Source organism: Prionailurus viverrinus, chromosome D2 (assembly GCF_022837055.1).
Source record: "Prionailurus viverrinus isolate Anna chromosome D2, UM_Priviv_1.0, whole genome shotgun sequence".
In the NCBI taxonomy this organism is placed as follows: Eukaryota; Metazoa; Chordata; class Mammalia; order Carnivora; family Felidae; genus Prionailurus; species Prionailurus viverrinus.
In genome coordinates, this window is record NC_062571.1 from 27,840,939 (window position 1) to 27,859,572 (window position 18,634).

Genomic DNA, 18,634 nt, shown 5'->3' on the forward strand with positions numbered 1-18,634 from the left:
GATTTCTCCCAATTTATAGATAAGAAATCAGAAGTTTAGAAAGGATAATAATTTCCCCAGGATTGAAAAGTTTATGTAATAGCAGAATTTGAACCATATCTACATGCTTTCAAATCCATTTTATTTTAAATCACTAACAAGAGAATTTGACGTGCATTTTTTAATGTTGGTTTGTTTATTTATTTATTTACTTTGAGGGGGGCACAGAGAAAGGGGGAGAGAGAGAATTCCAAGCAGGCTCCAAACTGTCAGCATAGAGCCTGACACAGGACCCCATCCCACAAACTGTGCAATCATGACCTAAGCAGAAATCAAGAGTCTGATCCTTAACTGCCTGAGCCACCCAGGTGCCCCTGATGTACATTTTTTAAAAGCACAGAATACTGTGAGCATCCCAGTTTCAAGGAAATAGAGAATTCATGCGAACCCTATGTCTCCAGCACTGTTCTGAAGTAACAAGTACTTTGATTTTTTTCAAAGACCAAAATTAGTTATTTAGAATTACCTATAATGATGAAAGGCAAGGCATCTTGTTTTACCATGACAGGAAGTTGGTCGTACTTTCTATGTGTGGGACACTGTGCCATGTCCTTTGTGTGAATAATTCTACGTTAGTATTTCACTTTACCATTTTATTTGGGGCTATATTGTTATTTTGCTCATTTTCACACTGAGTTTTTGATAGAATATATGATTTGTCCAAAGATTTGAATTTACCTTTATTTCATTCACTGTACAATGATATCTTTTATATGACATTTATTCAAAATGCCATTTTCTTTGTCTTCGCTGAGTAATGGCCCTATCTATTCTTTGTTCCTATTTATGGAATCAGCGATAATCCCTGGTATTTAGTGTATTTTATCTGTCATATACAATTCTAGGTACTTTACCTATATTAACTCTTTTACTAATCATCAACTCCAGGAGGTAGGTCCTAACATTATTTAACAAAAGAGGAAACTCAAATACAGAGAGATTAACTGACTTGTCCAATTAATAAATGGTAGAGCTGATATTCGAACTTACATGATCTGGCTACACTTCCCTACCTTCACAGTCTAGGAACAATATCAGTCTTCCTGCCATTTTATGTAATAAACAATAAACTGCCACTCTGATTTGTGAATTGGTTTCTTAAATTGACTTTCTTTCTTTCTTCCTTCCTTCCTTTCTTTTTTTTCTTTTTTTGTAAATTGTAACTAGGATTAGTGTGGATTTGTTCCTTAAAGACTAGCACCTCTACATTTTTATGATAAAATTGAACTTGCAAACTAATAATTAGATTCTTGGCCAATAACCAATGTTGCAATTACCCAAGTTTAAGCAAAACATGTAGTTTCTCTCAAGAGACTCTTTCAAGACTATACTACAATTGTGTAATTCCGTCAAGGAAGCAATGAGTCAATGAGTACAAAATATGAAATTCAACTTTTGAAGTTAAAAGTTGTTTGACCCAGATTCACCTTTTATTTCCAGAATTGATGAGAGTGTTTGGTTACACCTAAAGACCATAGTCTTACAGGGTGAAGTAGAAAAACATACTAATTGGTAAATTCAATGTTATATAATTTATTAAAGCCTTCTTTCCTATTGACATTTGGAAAGCCTTTCTGAGTCGATTTTGGCTGCCTAGAAGCAGAATCAGGAAAATGAATCATTCCCACTTTAAGAATGCATTTCTATTTTTGGCCAAATCTCCTTTACCAAATCAACTAATATTTTCCCTACCTTTTAGTTTTTTACGTGAGGGTGATAGAAAAATTTGGGTCCTAAATTTATAGGACATTCATGACCTTGCCTTTTTTTTTCAAATAAAATTTGCATAAAAATAATTCTTAAAAGAACATCGCTAGGGACTCTTAGGCAAATCAAGCAGTAGCATATCATAACATGCATTGATTATTATTTCCTAGTTTATTATGACAGGATATGTTGACCAGGGCATCTGGTGAGCATTTTAATGCATAGATTTTTTTAAACGTTTTTTTGTTTGTTTTGTCTGTCTGTCTGTTTGTTTGTTTGTTAACCACTGGGACACTTACTACACGCAAGCAGGTGGCATGTCAGCCTATGTGGTTTTCTTACATGAAACCAGCCTTCACTCTTCTGGCAAGATGCTTAGTACCAGTACAGAATACAACATTTAGCGATGAGAGCAAAAGTAAAAAAAAAAAAAAACAACATTTATTACCTTTTGGTTTGGAGTTTAAGAGTGAATTAGCAAAGTGAATACTTTTAAAGATCTTTATGCCATAAGCTTAGCAATTTTTTGCCCATACCGAGTATAAACTTTATTTAAGACACATTTAAAATGACTTTTGCAATTACAGACAGCAGTTTAAATTCTGCTAGGCTGGCAAAGCTTGTTAGTAAAAAGTATTAGGTGTCATTGTGAAGTTCTAGAACAGAAATTTCAAGCAGTCAGTGATAGCAAAGGGCTCTGAGCCTAGGACCTTTGCCTTCCCTTGGGGTTCATTTCTCCACCTCTATTCTAGCCCAGAGGCTGTCTCATTTCACCTTCCTTAGGGTCACAGATCACCAGTGATCCCATATTTTTCTGCACTCTTAATGTCTCATTTTTCTATCCTTTAATCTATCAACATAATGTCCCTCAAAACAGAAACCCTCCCTCAACCCGCTAATCCCATCTGTCTCTTCTTGTTTGTGACCATGACTTCTAAAACTTTTTCAGTGCTGCCTCATTGACATTCTCAGCTTTTCTTCTTGGGCATCTTTTGAGTCTCGCCTTCTTCTTGTACAATAGTACACGCTGTTCCAGCTTTAACTATCACAAAATCACAAGTTACTACATCCTTATCATCCAGCCCTGTCTTCAGAAGATACATTTGGATTTGCCCAGTCCATCTCATTGTCTCATAATCTCATACTCAACATGTAAAATCCTCACCTATCTAATATCCATCTTGCCTACTATTTTTCCCCTCTATTAACCATCTCAATGAAGAGTGCTTTCTCTCTCTCTCTCCCATCAGTTAAATTTGGTCAGTCACTGATTTGGTTGGGATGATTCTACCCGTTGAATCTCAGCACACGTTGAACATTTTTCTTCTTTGCTATGGCTATCACCACTGCTTTTTAGCAAACTGAAGTTTCTATTACTCAGCCATAGAAAAGAATGAGATCTTGCCATTTGCAACAACACGGATAGACCTAAAGGGTAGTATGCTAAGTGGAATAAGTCAGACAAAGAGGGACAAATATCATATGATTTCACTTATGTGTGAAATCTAAAAAGAACAGCCAACAATCGAAGAAAAAAAAGCAAAAGCAGTACCATAAATATAGAGAACAAGCTGATAATTGCCAGCGGAACGGGGGTCGAGGGATGAACAAAAGGGGTGAAGGGGAGTGGGAGATACCAGCTTCCAGTTATGAAATAGAAGGGAAACAGAGTTACAAGTATAATATATAGTGAATGGTATTATAATAGCATGGTATGGCAACAGATGGTAGCTACACTTGTAGTGAGCAGTGTAACGTATAGAGTTGTCAAATCACTATGTTGTACATCTGAAATTAATGTAACCTGGTGTGTCAACTATACTTCAATAAAAAAGATGCAAACATAATATACTTGAGTATCTATCCCTATTAAATTCCTGAGAAACTGTTATGCATTTATTTTTATAAAGTTCATTAATCTGGAAAACAAATCTAGTATCAACATCTCTGCTCAAAATGAATTTCAGGTAGATAATAGCATCAAAATACAAATATTATCACAAATGCATCTAGAAATTATATTCTTTTTTTGTATGTCAATTTTTTAATTTTTTTAAACTTTATTTTTATTTTTTTACTTTATTTTTTTAATTTTTTTAATATATGAAGTTTCTTGTCAAATTGGTTTCCATACAACACCCAGTGCTCATCCCAAAAGATGCCCTTTTCAATGCCCATCACCTACCCTCCCCTCCCTCCCACCCCCCATCAACCCTCAGTTTGTTCTCAGGTTTTAAGAGTCTCTTATGCTTTGGCTCTCTCCCACTCTAACTTTTTTTTTTCCTATCCTCCCCCATGGGTTTCTGTTAAGTTTCTCAGCATCCACATAAGAGTGAAAACATATGGTATCTGTCTTTCTCTGTATGGCTTATTTCACTTAGCATCACACTCTCCAGTTCCATCCATGTTGCTACAAAGGGCCATATTTCATTCTTTCTCATTGCCACGTAGTACTCCATTGTGTATATAAACCACAATTTCTTTATCCATTCTTCAGTTGATGGACATTCAGGCTCTTTCCGTCATTTGGCTATTGTTGAGAGTGCTGCTATAAACATTGGGGTACAAGTGGCCCTATGCATCAGTACTCCTGTATCCCTTGGGTAAATTCCTAGCAGTGCTGCTGCTGGGTCATAGGGTAGGTCTATTTTTAATTTCTTGACGAAACTCCACAAGTTTTCCAGAGTGGCTGCACCAGTTGCATTCCCACCAACAGTGCAAGAGGGTTCCCATTTCTCCACATCCTCGCCAGCATCTATAGTCTCCTGATTTGTTCATTTTGGCCCCTCTGACTGGTGTGAGGTGATATCTGAGTGTGGTTTTGATTTGCATAGAAATTATATTCTTAAATGACATGTTCGAATGTTATGGTGAATGCTTCAGAAGTTTCTTTTTAGTATACTTTTATTAGAATACATTTTTGACTCTCATAACATCAGCAGAGAAATAATTCCAATGAGTCTAGCCACCAACAATTTTTTGTCAAAATATCAATATAAATTACATTTGTCAATTGTTTGCTCATAGTTAAATGCATTGGGTATGATTTGGCTGTAATTCTTTACCTTGTTTTTTAAATGTCATCTTGTCTTGAATTAGCATTGGCTTTCATTATACTTAAGTCTAAAATTTCATTTTAACTGTGTTCAGTTATATTTAGGTGGGAGTACCCATCAGATACTATGGATATCTTCACTTTGGCAAAACTACAGTGAAGGAGGATTAGGCTTCAGACACAGCACTCGGTGGTAAGGAAGTCTAATTTTTCCTCTTCTTATGCAAAACACTTTAGTAGATATTTATTTTATTTTGATTCCTGTTCCTCTCTTTTTATTTGGAATATACAGTTTCTGTAACTAATTGAGATCTGTGCATTTTTCCTACCTTGTGAGGTGTTACCCAATCCATCTAATTTAGAATATCTGTTTAACATGATGAATTACAGTGTAGAGTTGAGGAATCTAAAGAGATGTGTACTAAGAGTCTGGAATTTTCGATTTGTAAGAAGGGTTCTTCTCTCTCATTTGTTATTCTCTTTATTCAGGAGGAACATGTTTAAGAATTGTAGGGGGAGTGGTGCCTGGGTGGCTCAGTCAGTTGAGCATCCGACTTCGGCTCAGGTCATGATCTCTTGGTTTGTGCGTTCGAGCCCTGTGTCGGGGTCTGTGCTGACAGCTCGGAGCCTGGAGCCTGCTTCAGATCCTGTGGCTGCCTCTCTCTCTGTCCCTCCCCCATTCATTCTCTTTCTCTCTCTCTTTCTCTCTCTCTCTCTCTCAAAATAAACATTAAAAAAAAAAAAGAATTGTGATAGCTAACAACATCCCATCCTTTAGGAATATATTGCCTAATGGAGATAGAATTTGTACCAAAGTTTTACAGAAGTTAAGCAACACAGTCTTGAATGGCTTATATAACCTACCACACCAGGTAGATACTTCTGAAGCCCAAGAGATGTTGGCTGATTGGGACAAGTGAGCCTACGTCGGAGTTTTGGATGTTAAAACAGCAAATTAGGGTACAACTAGAGTAGTAAATTGTATTTGGCTACACACAACAAATACGTTCAAGGAAGCAAGACAAAGAAGAAAGGCGGGGGAAAAAAAAAGGAAAAAGAAAGTCCAAGTAGATAGAATTAGAAACCCTAATTAATGTGATTTCATTTCTTTCTCTCTGCACATGAACTTTGACTCTGAAACCTTAGAGAATGAAACTAAATTAGTTTAACAATATATATATATATAGACTTATGATATATGTCCATATTGGGTGGAATTGAAAATTGATTGATGTTTGATCTTATGACACTCTAGTAGAGTAAATAGACTAGAAAGAATCATAAAAAATGTTAAAAAAAATTGGAACTAATTAGGTTGTTCAAAAAAGAAAACAACCAATGTCCCAGCAGATATTTTTCATAATACACAGACACTGAAAATTGCTTTGCTTATATTATTCATATGCATTCCACAATAAATTTCAGATATTATTTTCTGTCTAAAATTTTTTGTTAATCTATCAAACAACGTCAGAAGCACAGTCATAGACAATCTCCCCAGAAGATCTCGATAATAAGAATCAGGCTCATAATTCTCAATTTTGATTCTTCAGAATCCTATTTGTTCAGAACAAAAGTAATTAATTTGAAACTACTCTCCTATATGAAGTGGAAAAAGCCAAAGAGGGTCATCTGTAATTCTTCATTATTCAATGACTATTTCTTTAATCTTCTTTTAAAATGTACGAGCTATGGGAAGTGAGACAATACTTTTACTTTCTTCCATTTAATTTGAATAAAGCTAAAAACAATGGTATAATGTAATAAGGCTACATTATAAAAGTACCTACAGCTAGGTGATTCTGATGCAATTAAAGAAGATCAATATAAGAAAACAAAACTTCCTAGTGACACAATTATTTGAACTTTGAAAACTGCATTCCAAAAAAAAAAAAAAAAAAACAGAGGCACACTGGCAGGAAGCACTAAATATTTAAAAAGTTATCAATACACACAAATCTCTCTAATGCATTATGTTTCACCTGTTCTACTACTATTTGGTCTCTCTCATAAAATGAATGCAATAAAATTCTAAAATACAGAAAACCATGGGTGGGTTTGGGCTTCAATAATTTATTCATACTGTATTTTGAATTATATTAGGAAAAGTTTGTTTTTAACTGTAAATACTAAATACTAAATACTAACAAGATTCATAAGATGTTTAGAAAGCTTAAAGTAGCAAGATATTTATTTATTTATTTATTTTTTAATTTTTTTTTCAAAGTTTATTTATTTTTGGGACAGAGAGAGACAGAGCATGAACGGGGGAGGGGCAGAGAGAGAGGGAGACACAGAATCGGAAACTGGCTCCAGGCTCTGAGCCATCAGCCCAGAGCCTGAAGCGGGGCTCAAACTCCAGGACCGCGAGATCGTGACCTGGCTGAAGTCGGACGCTTAAACCGACTGCGCCACCCAGGCGCCCCAAAGTAGCAAGATATTTAAAACATATGTATATTCAATAAATATTTAAAAATATTTGCCTCAGTATTCTTTATTTGTTTCCCTTCCCTTATATCCAGAAATATCTAATAATATAGTTTAAAGCTAATTGTTTTTCAAAAGGCAAAGAAAAAAAAGACTGAATAAGAAGCAGCCCAATAAAGTTTCCCTCAAAGTAATAGGCAAGAAATAATGTAGAATAGTTGCAAAGTCAAAAGGAAAAGTGCTTTTTTCCCACAAGGAAATAAATATATATTATGAAGGTAAGTAATATAAAACCTACAAAGTAATACTATATACCAGTTTGAAATATTAATTGGATTTCTCAACGTATTAACTAATGAAATTGACAGATTTTTCTATTAAAGTTTGGCAAAAGGTAATTAATAATATAGCTCCTGCTTAGAAATTTGTTTTAAGGTTTATTTATTTACTTTTGAGAGACACAGAGACAGCATGAGCTTGAGAGGGGTAGAGAGAGAGGGAGAGGGAGAGAATCCCAAGCAGGGTCCATGCTGTCAACACAGAGTCCAATGCAGGGCTTGAACTCATGAAACCCTGAGACGAGGACCTGAGCCAAAACCAATAGTCAGATGTTTAGCCTACTGAGCCACCCAGGCACCCCTGCTGCTTAGAAACTTGTAATAGAGACATGAAAAATCTCAAAAAAGGAACTGTGTAATGAATAGAATTGTTGAAAAATTATATTGTACACCTGAAACTAATATAATACTATATGTTAATTATATTTCAAACAAAAATAAAAAATAAAATAAAATTATAAAATAATTTAAAAATTAAAACACAAAACAAATCAGAGAACAATCTGGTGGTTGCTGAAGAGAAGACAATTAGGGGAATGCGTGAAGTAGGTGAAGGGGGCTAAGAGGTACAAATTTCCATGTATAAAATAAATAAGTCACAGGGATGAAAAGGATAGCATAAGGAATATAGTCAATAATATTGTAATAACCTTGTACAGTGACAGATGTCAGTAATAGTTATCATGTGAGCATTTTGTGATATATATAATTGTCAAATCACTATGTTGTACACTTGAAACAAATATAATACTGTATATCAACTATCTTCAATTAAAAATATTTAAAACATAAAACAAACAAAAAAAGAAAGGAAGGAAACTAAGTGTTTAAAAACTTTAGCATTTGTCTCCATAAGGCATATATGCTTTCCACATTTTATGTATTCACTTTAGTGTTCTACTAATTACTACTTGTCTTTTACACAGAATGACAGAATATATTGTTAACGCTGAAACATAACATAATAGAATTTAGGAAGGTATTGATTTTTGAAGAGCAAAAATTACAAATATAAGGTATTAAGAAAAAAAATACTAACATTGAGTATTATAGCCTATTAGAATAATTTGAATTTATTTATATTTGAAACTCAAGGGGCGCCTGGGTGGCGCAGTCGGTTAAGCGTCCGACTTCAGCCAGGTCACGATCTCGCGGTCCCTGAGTTCGAGCCCCGCGTCAGGCTCTGGGCTGACGGCTCAGAGCCCTGGAGCCTGCTTCCGATTCTGTGTCTCCCTCTCTCTCTGCCCCTCCCCCGTTCATGCTCTGTCTCTGTCCCAAAAATAAATAAACGTTGAAAAAAAATTTTTTTAAGAAACTCAAATATATATTAAATATATATTTTTGAAACTCAAAAAGCTGGTGTTTTAAGTAATGTGAATATATTTGAAGCTCAAAAATCTAAGAAATAATAAAGCACTATGAATAATAAAAACAACAACAATAATAATAATGCCCTAAGAAATAATTAACTTTTCCTTAGAATGAATTGCCCACTACTTGTGTATTAATTATGAAATAAGATTTTGAAATAATAATTTAGGGAAAAGCAATCTGATGAAGTTAAAAATACAACTTCGTTTTAATCAGTGTTTCATGGTAGAGAGCAATTAGCATGGACTTTCGTCATTTGTAAAGGACTCACCTGGTTGGCAATCTGCCGAGCAAGGACATCCATCCTTGACCCTGATTCTGATATCATTTTAGCGGCATAAATCACATCAGTTGTATGTTTTAGTGGTCCTTTGCCCCTTAAAGCAAAATAATACATGTTAGTTTCAGTGGCTCATGCTAAGATACAAATACAAATGCGCGCGCGCACACACACACACACACACACACATGAGATTTGCACCCCAGAATACTGGCCATTTGCTTTACAAACTTCAGTTTTGGAAAGGCACAAATTAGACATCAGAATTAAATGAAAAATGAAAAACAAAAGAAGTCCCATTATGTTGAGATTCAGGAAATACTGCCAAGAAGCTGGACTCCATTTGATCTTCATTCCCAAGTGTTTTTTAGAGTAAACCTCAGTCTTGAGATTGAGACTTGCTTATGCACTATTGTGCTTTCGTCAGCAAGTCTACTTTTTAATCTTCTTCTTTATAATCTTTTTTAAATAGTCTTTCAGTTAATTGCATTGCATTTTTACCACATTATGTCTTCTCCACAATTAATTAATTGTAATATAATAGTAATTGAGTATGAATCTGGAGTCCCACTATCTTGGACTATTTCCAAAAGAGACCACTTCTCACTGTTTGTATAAGTCAAGTAAGATAAACAGCCACTCTGTGCCCCTGGTTCCTTGGTGGTAATAGGAAATGCATACAACGTGGAGCCTTTCTAAGGATTACATGAGCTAATGTCTAAAAAGTGATCAGAACATGGCTTTAAGGAAAATAAGCATTCAACAATGCAAATTGTGGTTGTTACTTTAATTTCGGTTCCTAACGCTATGGAATAAAAGTTGGGTTCATTTATGGTTTTACAAGGTAGGAGAAGAAAGAAGTGTACTTCCTATACTTTTTGAGTAGGATAACATAAGGAGATATTTTTCTATCTTCTCTTTCCTCAAAAAACAATGACTACATACATGAATGTAACTGTTCCATACACCCCAAACTGCCTCTAAAATTCACGATAAGCAAGTTTTCCTGAAAGCATGGAACTGCATGCTTAACACAATGAAAACCTGGCCTCAGCATATGGCTATTGCCATACTTCTCCTCTTTGAATATGCTGACCTAGGTTGTTTTGTAATTTTTTTTAATTGACATTAATTATTACAAAATTGGAGTTGCTCTTATCAAATTTACTTAATGCATCAGCCAGAACTAGATGTTATGTACATGGTTATCTTCAAGAAAGGCAATGTGTTTCATTATTTCTGTGCATCTCTAGAGAAAGTTAAATAAAGCTGTCTAAGGCAAGGTATCAATTTTCAAGGTCTTAAAATGGAAAGTTAAATAAAGCTGCAAGGCAAGGTATCAATTTTCAAGGTCTTAAAATGGACAAAAGTTGCTTCTAAGGAGAGCAGCTAACACTCTTGCAGCTTAAACAATGGTCAAAGAGTTACATCTAAGGAATGCATCTAATGTACTCTTCCCCGTCAAAGTAATATATTTCCCCATATAAAAACCTGGGACTGATGAAAGGCAAATTGCCTTTAGCTTTAAATTCATGTGTTATTATGCGACCACTATCTTAAACACATGTAGAATTTAAAAGTAATACATTATGACAGACCACAATTATTCTCTTCTTCATGTTCCTAATTAAATGTATTGCCTGGCAAACTTCCTACTGAGGGCCCAACAAAATACGCATTTTACAAATGATTCCACATCATGCCAAGCTTCCAGAGGAAGCTGCAATTACCGAAACTATGATAAATTTTTTAACATTCCAGCCTGAAATGTGCTACGTAATGAAGGCTTTTTAAATTGGGAAATACATTCAAAGGTTGTTTGCTGCCTTCATTTTCATAATGGGTTCTCAGGATCTCCTGTCAGCAAATTGTGTCTTAAATCATTGAGTTTGGATCCTACAGAGAAGGATACCCAGAGGAGGATGGGATAGACTTTAGAAATATTTTAAAGATACTGGAGGCCAGAAATCTTTGATAAATATTGGTTGCAATAATAATTTTTTTCCCAAAAGTAGAGCAGATCAAGCCCCAGAGAAGGGAGTCTGCCAACTAATTGTTAAACTATATGTTTAGAAGGTATAATGGGAAATGTTGCAATAATCCAGCAATGTTGATGCCATGGAAAAATATTTTAGACAAGTGAAAGGGATACTTTTGAAACTTGATTTATTGGTACAACATAAACCTCTCAGCCATTTTTGACGCTGCCCCAACCTTGACTCCCATTCCTTCCCCATCCTCACCCTGTTTCTGTCATCCACCTCTCCCTTCTTTCTCTTTGGATTAGCACAAGAAATAAGATGATACAGCTGATGGGTAATAGTTCAGTTAAGTAGGGATCTGGTTTAAGAAGAGAAAATATCAGTTTTATAGACTTATTTTGTCTTTTCAGGGACAGAAAATATCTATGAAATGATTTGGTATTTTCTGCTACTGATTAAAAAGAAAACAAAAATACTTCATTATATAGTTTACACTTTGTAGCCCCTACATTTTTGATAACATAATATTACTCCTCTTTTCAAGGTCAAAAACGATCCCTTTAATCCTGTTCACCTTTGATATTCATAAAGAATAAATCTCGGGGTGCCTGGGTGGCTCAGTCGGTTGAGTGTCCGACTTCAGCTCAGGTCATGATCTCACAGTTTGTGAGTTCAAGCCCCACGTTGGGCTCTGTGCTGACAGCTCAGAGCCTGGGAACCTGCTTCAGATTCTGTGTCTCCCTCTCTCTGTCCCTTCCCCGCTCATACGCTCTCAAAAATGAATAAATGTTCAAAAAAATTAATTAAAAAAAAGAGTAAGTCTCGAGATGTTGTGGTTCATTTAATAGGTGAAAACAATGATAGTATATACTTTGTTCCATAATAGTAGCTAATACATTTAACATTATTTATGTGCTAGGTGTTATTCCATAAACAAAATGATCTGATCATTATGAGTTTAGAATTATTATTATCCTTATCTTGCAGATGAGGAAACTGAAGGAGAGAGATGTTAAATATATATTTTATTAAGTTACACAGTAAGTATTGGAGGTGGGATTTGACTTCAGGCAAACTGGCCACAGAATCTGCTTTTATTTTTTTTTTAAATTTTTTTTTCAACGTTTATTTATTTTTGGGACAGAGAGAGACAGAGCATGAACGGGCAAGGGGCAGAGAGAGAGGGAGACACAGAATCGGAAACAGGCTCCAGGCTCTGAACCATCAGCCCAGAGCCCGACGCGGGGCTCGAACTCACGGACCGCGAGATCGTGACCTGGCTGAAGTCGGACACTTAACCGACTGCGCCACCCAGGCGCCCCCAGAATCTGCTTTTAAAGACTATCCTCTACTTATTTCAATAAAACACACTAGGATAAAATTAAAATATTAATTTTAATATGCTAACTAGACTTATTGTGATGATAATTTCACCATACAAATATTGAATCATTTTTAACACCTGAAACTAATACAATGTTATATGTCAATTATACCTCATTTAAAAAGTAATAAAATAAATATAGGGAAAAATATTAAAAAGATCTCCTTAGCCATTGATGGCAGTTAGCATGAATGCAATAGAAAGCAAAGCCACGGATTAGATTTAGGTGCTGGGTGGTTGAGAGGGCCACCAAGAGTGACTGGCTTATGCACAATGGCTTCAAGGAAGATAACCTGAATCTGTCTTCTAGTCCCAACAAAATAAAGATGTCTAACATTACATGGACTTCTAAAGTCATGACAATGGTTAAAATGGTTTAGTAGGCTAAAGTCCTGGGATTTCTTTCTTGAGATACTACTACTTTTTTTCTGTTAGATCAGTGTCCGTCCTCCCTCTCCCCCTTTCCTTGGATTCTTTTATTTTTAATTTTTTTAAGTTTATTTATTTTTGAGAGAGACAGAGGCATTGTGAACAGGGTAGGGACAGAGAGAGAGGGAGAGAATCCCAAGCAGGCTCTATGCTGTCAGTGCAGAACTGGATGCGGGGCTCGAACTCATGAGCCATGCGATCATGACCTGAGCTGAAACCTAGAGCCGGAAACTTCACCCAGTGGGCCACCCAGGTGCCCCCAACCCGCTTTCCTTGAATTCTTAACACCAAATTCAAATTCAGCCGTTACATAAGCCATGCTAGAGGGGAGATCGCACTTTGATGTCTATTTATAATACAAGAAATAGGACTTTTATCTGACAATCTTAGCTTTAGACATAGTTATTTCGTTTAATTCTAACGCTCAAACTTGGTGCTGTAATAGAGTGAAATGAATAGACTTGGTAAATACATTTTGTCTGCTTCCCAGTACTGCTACTTATTAGCTATATAGCCTTGGGTAAGTAACAGTTGGTCTGAGCTTATTTTCTCTTCCTTAAAAGGATTGTGATACTTGCCACATGGTAAGGATTAATAAAATCATATATTTTCCACAATATTTGGCACATATTAGATGCTCAGCAAATGTTAACTTTTTCTTTTCCTCATCCCTTTGTGAATAATGGTATGTTTAAAAAAAATTCTTTTGCCTTTTTTATTTAAAAATTACAGTACTTGCCAAATAATATGAACAGACTTGATTCAATTGAGTTCTTTCTTATACCTGATGACAATATGGCTTTGTATAACCTTGGTCATAATATCCTCTCATAAGAATATAAAATATATACACACATAAACTCTGTGTTCATAGTCATTATTGTTGTTCAAGGTTGTTCTTTAACTCCTTATAAAGTGACATCTTTTTGGTAGTATAAACTTCCAAGATAAGTGATTTAGCTCTACAAGAGTACCATCAAAATTCTTTTACTTGTAATTCTGAAATTAGATACAAAAGAAAAAAAAAGTAATTATCATGAAAACAACCAAAAATGATGAGATAAAGAGAGGTACCAGACTCAAGCAAGGACACTCTGTTCTTCTACTATTCAATCATGAAATTTTAATTAGGCACCTCTCTCCTTCTGCATGTTACTTTTTCTTATAAAGTGTTATTCTCAAGTTTTGAGGACTCTAGAAAAGTCCTTAGAAAATCAGCAAGTGAATAATTCACTAACAATCATCCTGAGTAATTAATACACTAAGGAAACTTTGGGATTCAATTTGGAAAAATGTGTTGCCCCATGAAAGAAGGGAAATATTGTCTGAGAATTGTATACATTTTTTTTTCACTTCTGCTCCTCTCGTTCCATATTATTCAGAGTAGTCTAACTACTGTAACATCAAAATATCTTAGTGGCTTAACACAATAAAATTCATTCTTATCTCACATCACAGTCGGGGTGGATTGTGGGCTCGTGGATGATACACCACATAGCCATTTAAGAACCAGGTCTTCTACCTACAAGATAGACTGTTCCCTAAAGTTTCACAGCTCTGTGCTGGATCTGCTGCATCCACATATCTGACTTGAGAAATAAATGGGAATCTCACAGTAGATTTTAGGGATCAGGGTAAGAAATGTCACTCCAACTTGTATTCCAGAATCCATTTTTTAACATTTCCTCTGTACATACTCCCAGGGATGCTAAAATCCTATATTTTGTTTTTAGCCACAGAAGTCTGTGTTTTCTGTGAAGGGTACTTTGGATGTCACCAGGTCATTGAGAAAAATTGGGAAGGTACCAAGGCTCTTCACCAATACAGCTGAGATTATGAGACATATACTCTGCCTGGGCAGAACACCAATTCTATTATTTGTTTTGAAATGATCACAATGTAGATGGCCTATTATTAAAAATAAAAACTACATGAGTTTTAGTTTGTGCATGGTAATGATAGTCTTTCATGTTCAATCTTGTATTTGTTTATGAAACAAGCATAGGGCTTATTTTAGAGATCCTTTTGGGGACCGACCTGGAGAAAACACTGAGTTATTATTCTTATAATTATTGCTGACTCTACTGCTGATATTGTTGTATGTGTCTGTGTGTGGGGGGTTGTGCATGTAGGAAGTAGGAACTCCCTTTCTCAAACCTAAAAACTGGTTTTCTAAAAAAAATGAGGCATAAAACTTTTCTCTATTGTTCAGCCCTCAAATTCCCTAATTTATCCTCTACTTGTTAGCATTGTATCAAATCTTAGACAGACTATAATATGTAGAGAAGGATTTCATGAAGTGATTTCATGAAAACACTAAATGCCTAGGTGGAAGCAGAAGTAGAATTAGAATGAAGCCTTTCCTTAGTAAAGTTGGTTTTTAAGTTATAGGCAAAAAAGAGGTCTGCTAACCAGATGTTTTTATTTTTTTCTTTAATAAAACAGAAAGAATTATCTAATTCTTCCTAAGTGTGAAGATTTTACTATTTTTGTATAATTTTATACTGAAAGCATACATGATAAAAAACATTTTGTATGCTTACCCTGTTCCCGGAACTGTTAAATTGCTCAATTTTCTCACTTGATTCTCACACCCAGCATTGTGCATCACTCCACAAATTTAAGAGTAGCCATATCATGGATACTTGTGCATACCACAAGTTATGCTACCTTACGTGTTCATTCTGTTCCTAGAATCTGTTATCTTCACTCTAAATAAGAAAAGAGAAGCATAGGTGTGCCTGGGTGACTCATTTGGCTGAGCATCCAACTCTTGATTTCATCTCAGGTCATGGTCATGAGATCCAGCCCCTCCATCAGGCTCCGTGCTAGGCATGAAGACTCCTCTCTCTCTTTCTCCTCTGCCCCTCCCCTGTGCACATGCACCTGTGTGTGGGTGTGCCTGCGTGCTCTCTCTCTCAAAAAATAAAAAAAACAAAAACAAAAACAAAAAACAAAAACAAAAAAATAAAAGAAGAAGCCTAAAAGGTCAAAGTTTCCTAACTTTTCTTCAAGGTATATGAATATTGGTTGGTCTAAATCTAAAAGCAAGGAGTTAAAGGCATTACTACCTTCAGAGCCAATTAAAAGGAAATAATATAGGTGGAAGCATGATCTTAGGTTTTCTGCTAGTATTCATTTTGAAGCACTGAAATTCAGTGGATAGCTCTGACTCAGTGGAAGTCTTCATTCATTTGTAAGGAAATACAAAAGAATGAGAAAGAGATTCCTAAGCATTTTTCTGAGTGGAGTTTTATGAAGGCATCATATTCTGTCTATCTTACTAGTTCCAAAAGTTATGAAATAAATAACATCTTTTTGATTACATTTCTTTTATCAGCATCATGACATTTGTCTTTTCCTTGTTTTATTAAAAAATTTTTTTCATTCTCCTTGGGGCTGAAAGCAGATGCATGTAAGGGGAACAAAAAGAAAGTCACAATTGTGTTTTTGTCTCTCAGCTGGACTTTTGACTTTCGATTCAGAGAGAGATACAGCCTAGTGGTGGGATTGACCATCAGAAGAGTTCTAGAACTAAAAATGAAGCCATTAATGTTCATTTGAGAATTCTACCACTGGTGAAAATTGTCGTCTATTGGTAGAAGTTTTTTCTACTGACCTCAGCCCCAGTTTTGACTAATTAAATAGGTTGTTTTAATATCACTTGTAAGTATCATAGACATCTTAGACATACTGCCACACTTATCTATTCTTCCCAACACAAGGACATTCTTGTACTGACCTAAAGGAAAACTAGAGTTGGTAGTTGCATGGATGCTGATTCTCACTGCTCCCTCTATATCTACAACTGCAATCACATCTTGTATTAGTTGGTCTGCTAATCCTTCCTCACACAGAATTCTTGTATTAGTTTCCTATTGCAGCTGTAACAAATTATCCCAAACTTGGCAACTTAGGACATCACAAATTTATTATCTTGCAGTTCTGGAGGTCAGAAGTCCAAAATAAGTTTCACAAGACTAAAATCAAGGCACCAGTATGGCTGGCTCCTTCTGGAGGCTCTGAGGGGAGAATCTATTCCCTTGCCTTTTTCAGCTTCTAGTGCCCACCTGTATCCCGAGGCCTGTGGCTTCTTCATCTTCTAAGCGCATAACTCTAATTGCAACTTCTGTCATTACAATAGTGGCTTTCTTCTTTCTGACGTCCTGTTCTTTCTTGTAAGGACCTCTGCTATTACTTCAAAACCACCCAGATAATACAGGATAATTTTCCCATCTCAGTATCCCCAATGTAATCACATTTACAAAGTCTCATTTGCCATAGAAGGTAACGGTCACAGGCTCATAGGATTCACAGGATTAGGGGTGGACATCTTGGAGAGCCGTCATTCAGTCTACCACAGTCCTCACGAGTCACTACCAAGTAGTCAGACTTGGCTCCTAGTAGGGAGCTACTTCTTTTCTTGGACTTAGATTAAATCGGCCTGAACATATTGACAGTGGTCTGGTGGTTGCTTCTCCAGCTTGCTGATTTTTTGTTTGTCTCATTGGTTGGTTGTTTACATGATCTGTATTATTCCAACTGCCAGTGAAAGTGTCAGGTTCTCAGTTCTTAATGGTTTGCTAGCTGTATGTTCCTTTATTTACAATTGATACCAAATAGTGGGGACTGGGGAAATTTGGAAATCTGGAAAAACCGGGGTTACCTGAAGAGATACTTCATGTGCTTCATGTGCTCTCCTTCCTCATCCACTACACATTAATTTAGCATGTCTTTCTTTCCTCCCAAGCCTACACAGGAAATACATACAACCACTGAAAGCACATCAGACTCTAGTTTGGGGCAAGAGGAGACAAGGAATCCTATTCTGGGGTAGATGCAGAACGTTTCTCAGGTGATTATTACATGTAGTCATTTTTTCTTTGGGACCTACAGGCTTTGAAAACTCTGGAATATGTTTCCATTAGATAGTCAGAAACTATACCCACTGTATACTTAAAGGGGTCATTTAGGGAGACCATTAGAGTTAAAATCACATAAGAAACCTATTGGAAGCAATTGGTTATTGAAACTGAAATAAGGGATAAACTTCTCACTGGTGGCATATAAAACATATAAACATATAAAATCCATTTATATGTTTCCACATGCATGGGAAAGTAACCCCTCTGGCACCCTCTCCCCCACAAAAAAGACTTTTAAATTTTTAGTCATCAATACCCTTGCAGGACATAATGGAAAATCTGTACTCAGCACCAACATTTGAAAACAGGTCTCTTCTGGCCTTCCACACATTACTTCTCTGAGTGTGCACATTAATCAAAGCCAATGTACTGTAAATACAATCACACTCTCTGACTGTGGGAGTTCCTCTTTGTTCCTGTTGGCATAGGCTTCAGCATTAATCATGTACATGATCTCTTACAGAGCCTGGGCATTTTTTCCAGCTTCCCTTAAACCACTGTGATATACTGGCTGCTCCTGCTCCTTTAATATCAGACCAAATTTTATGGGCTTAGAAAATAATCATCTTCAATTTATGGAAATAATATAATTTAGTTTTTATTATTTCGCATTTGACCTCCTTAAAGCCTACATACCAACTCACTTCTTATCTAGTCACAGCCTAATGTTATCAAGGTCCAGTTGAAGAAAAATATA

At 35.7% G+C, this 18,634-nt stretch overlaps 1 protein-coding gene across 1 annotated transcript in view; it reads right to left on the minus strand.

Annotated features, from left to right (window-relative positions):
• The window catches only part of CTNNA3 (catenin alpha 3), a 1,798,979-nt gene that overhangs the window by 73,718 nt on the left and 1,706,627 nt on the right, over positions 1 to 18,634 (minus strand). The window contains exon 17 of the mRNA XM_047826392.1: positions 9,209 to 9,314. Coding sequence (XP_047682348.1) covers positions 9,209 to 9,314 — 106 coding nt within the window. The remainder of the gene's footprint in view (positions 1 to 9,208; positions 9,315 to 18,634) is intronic.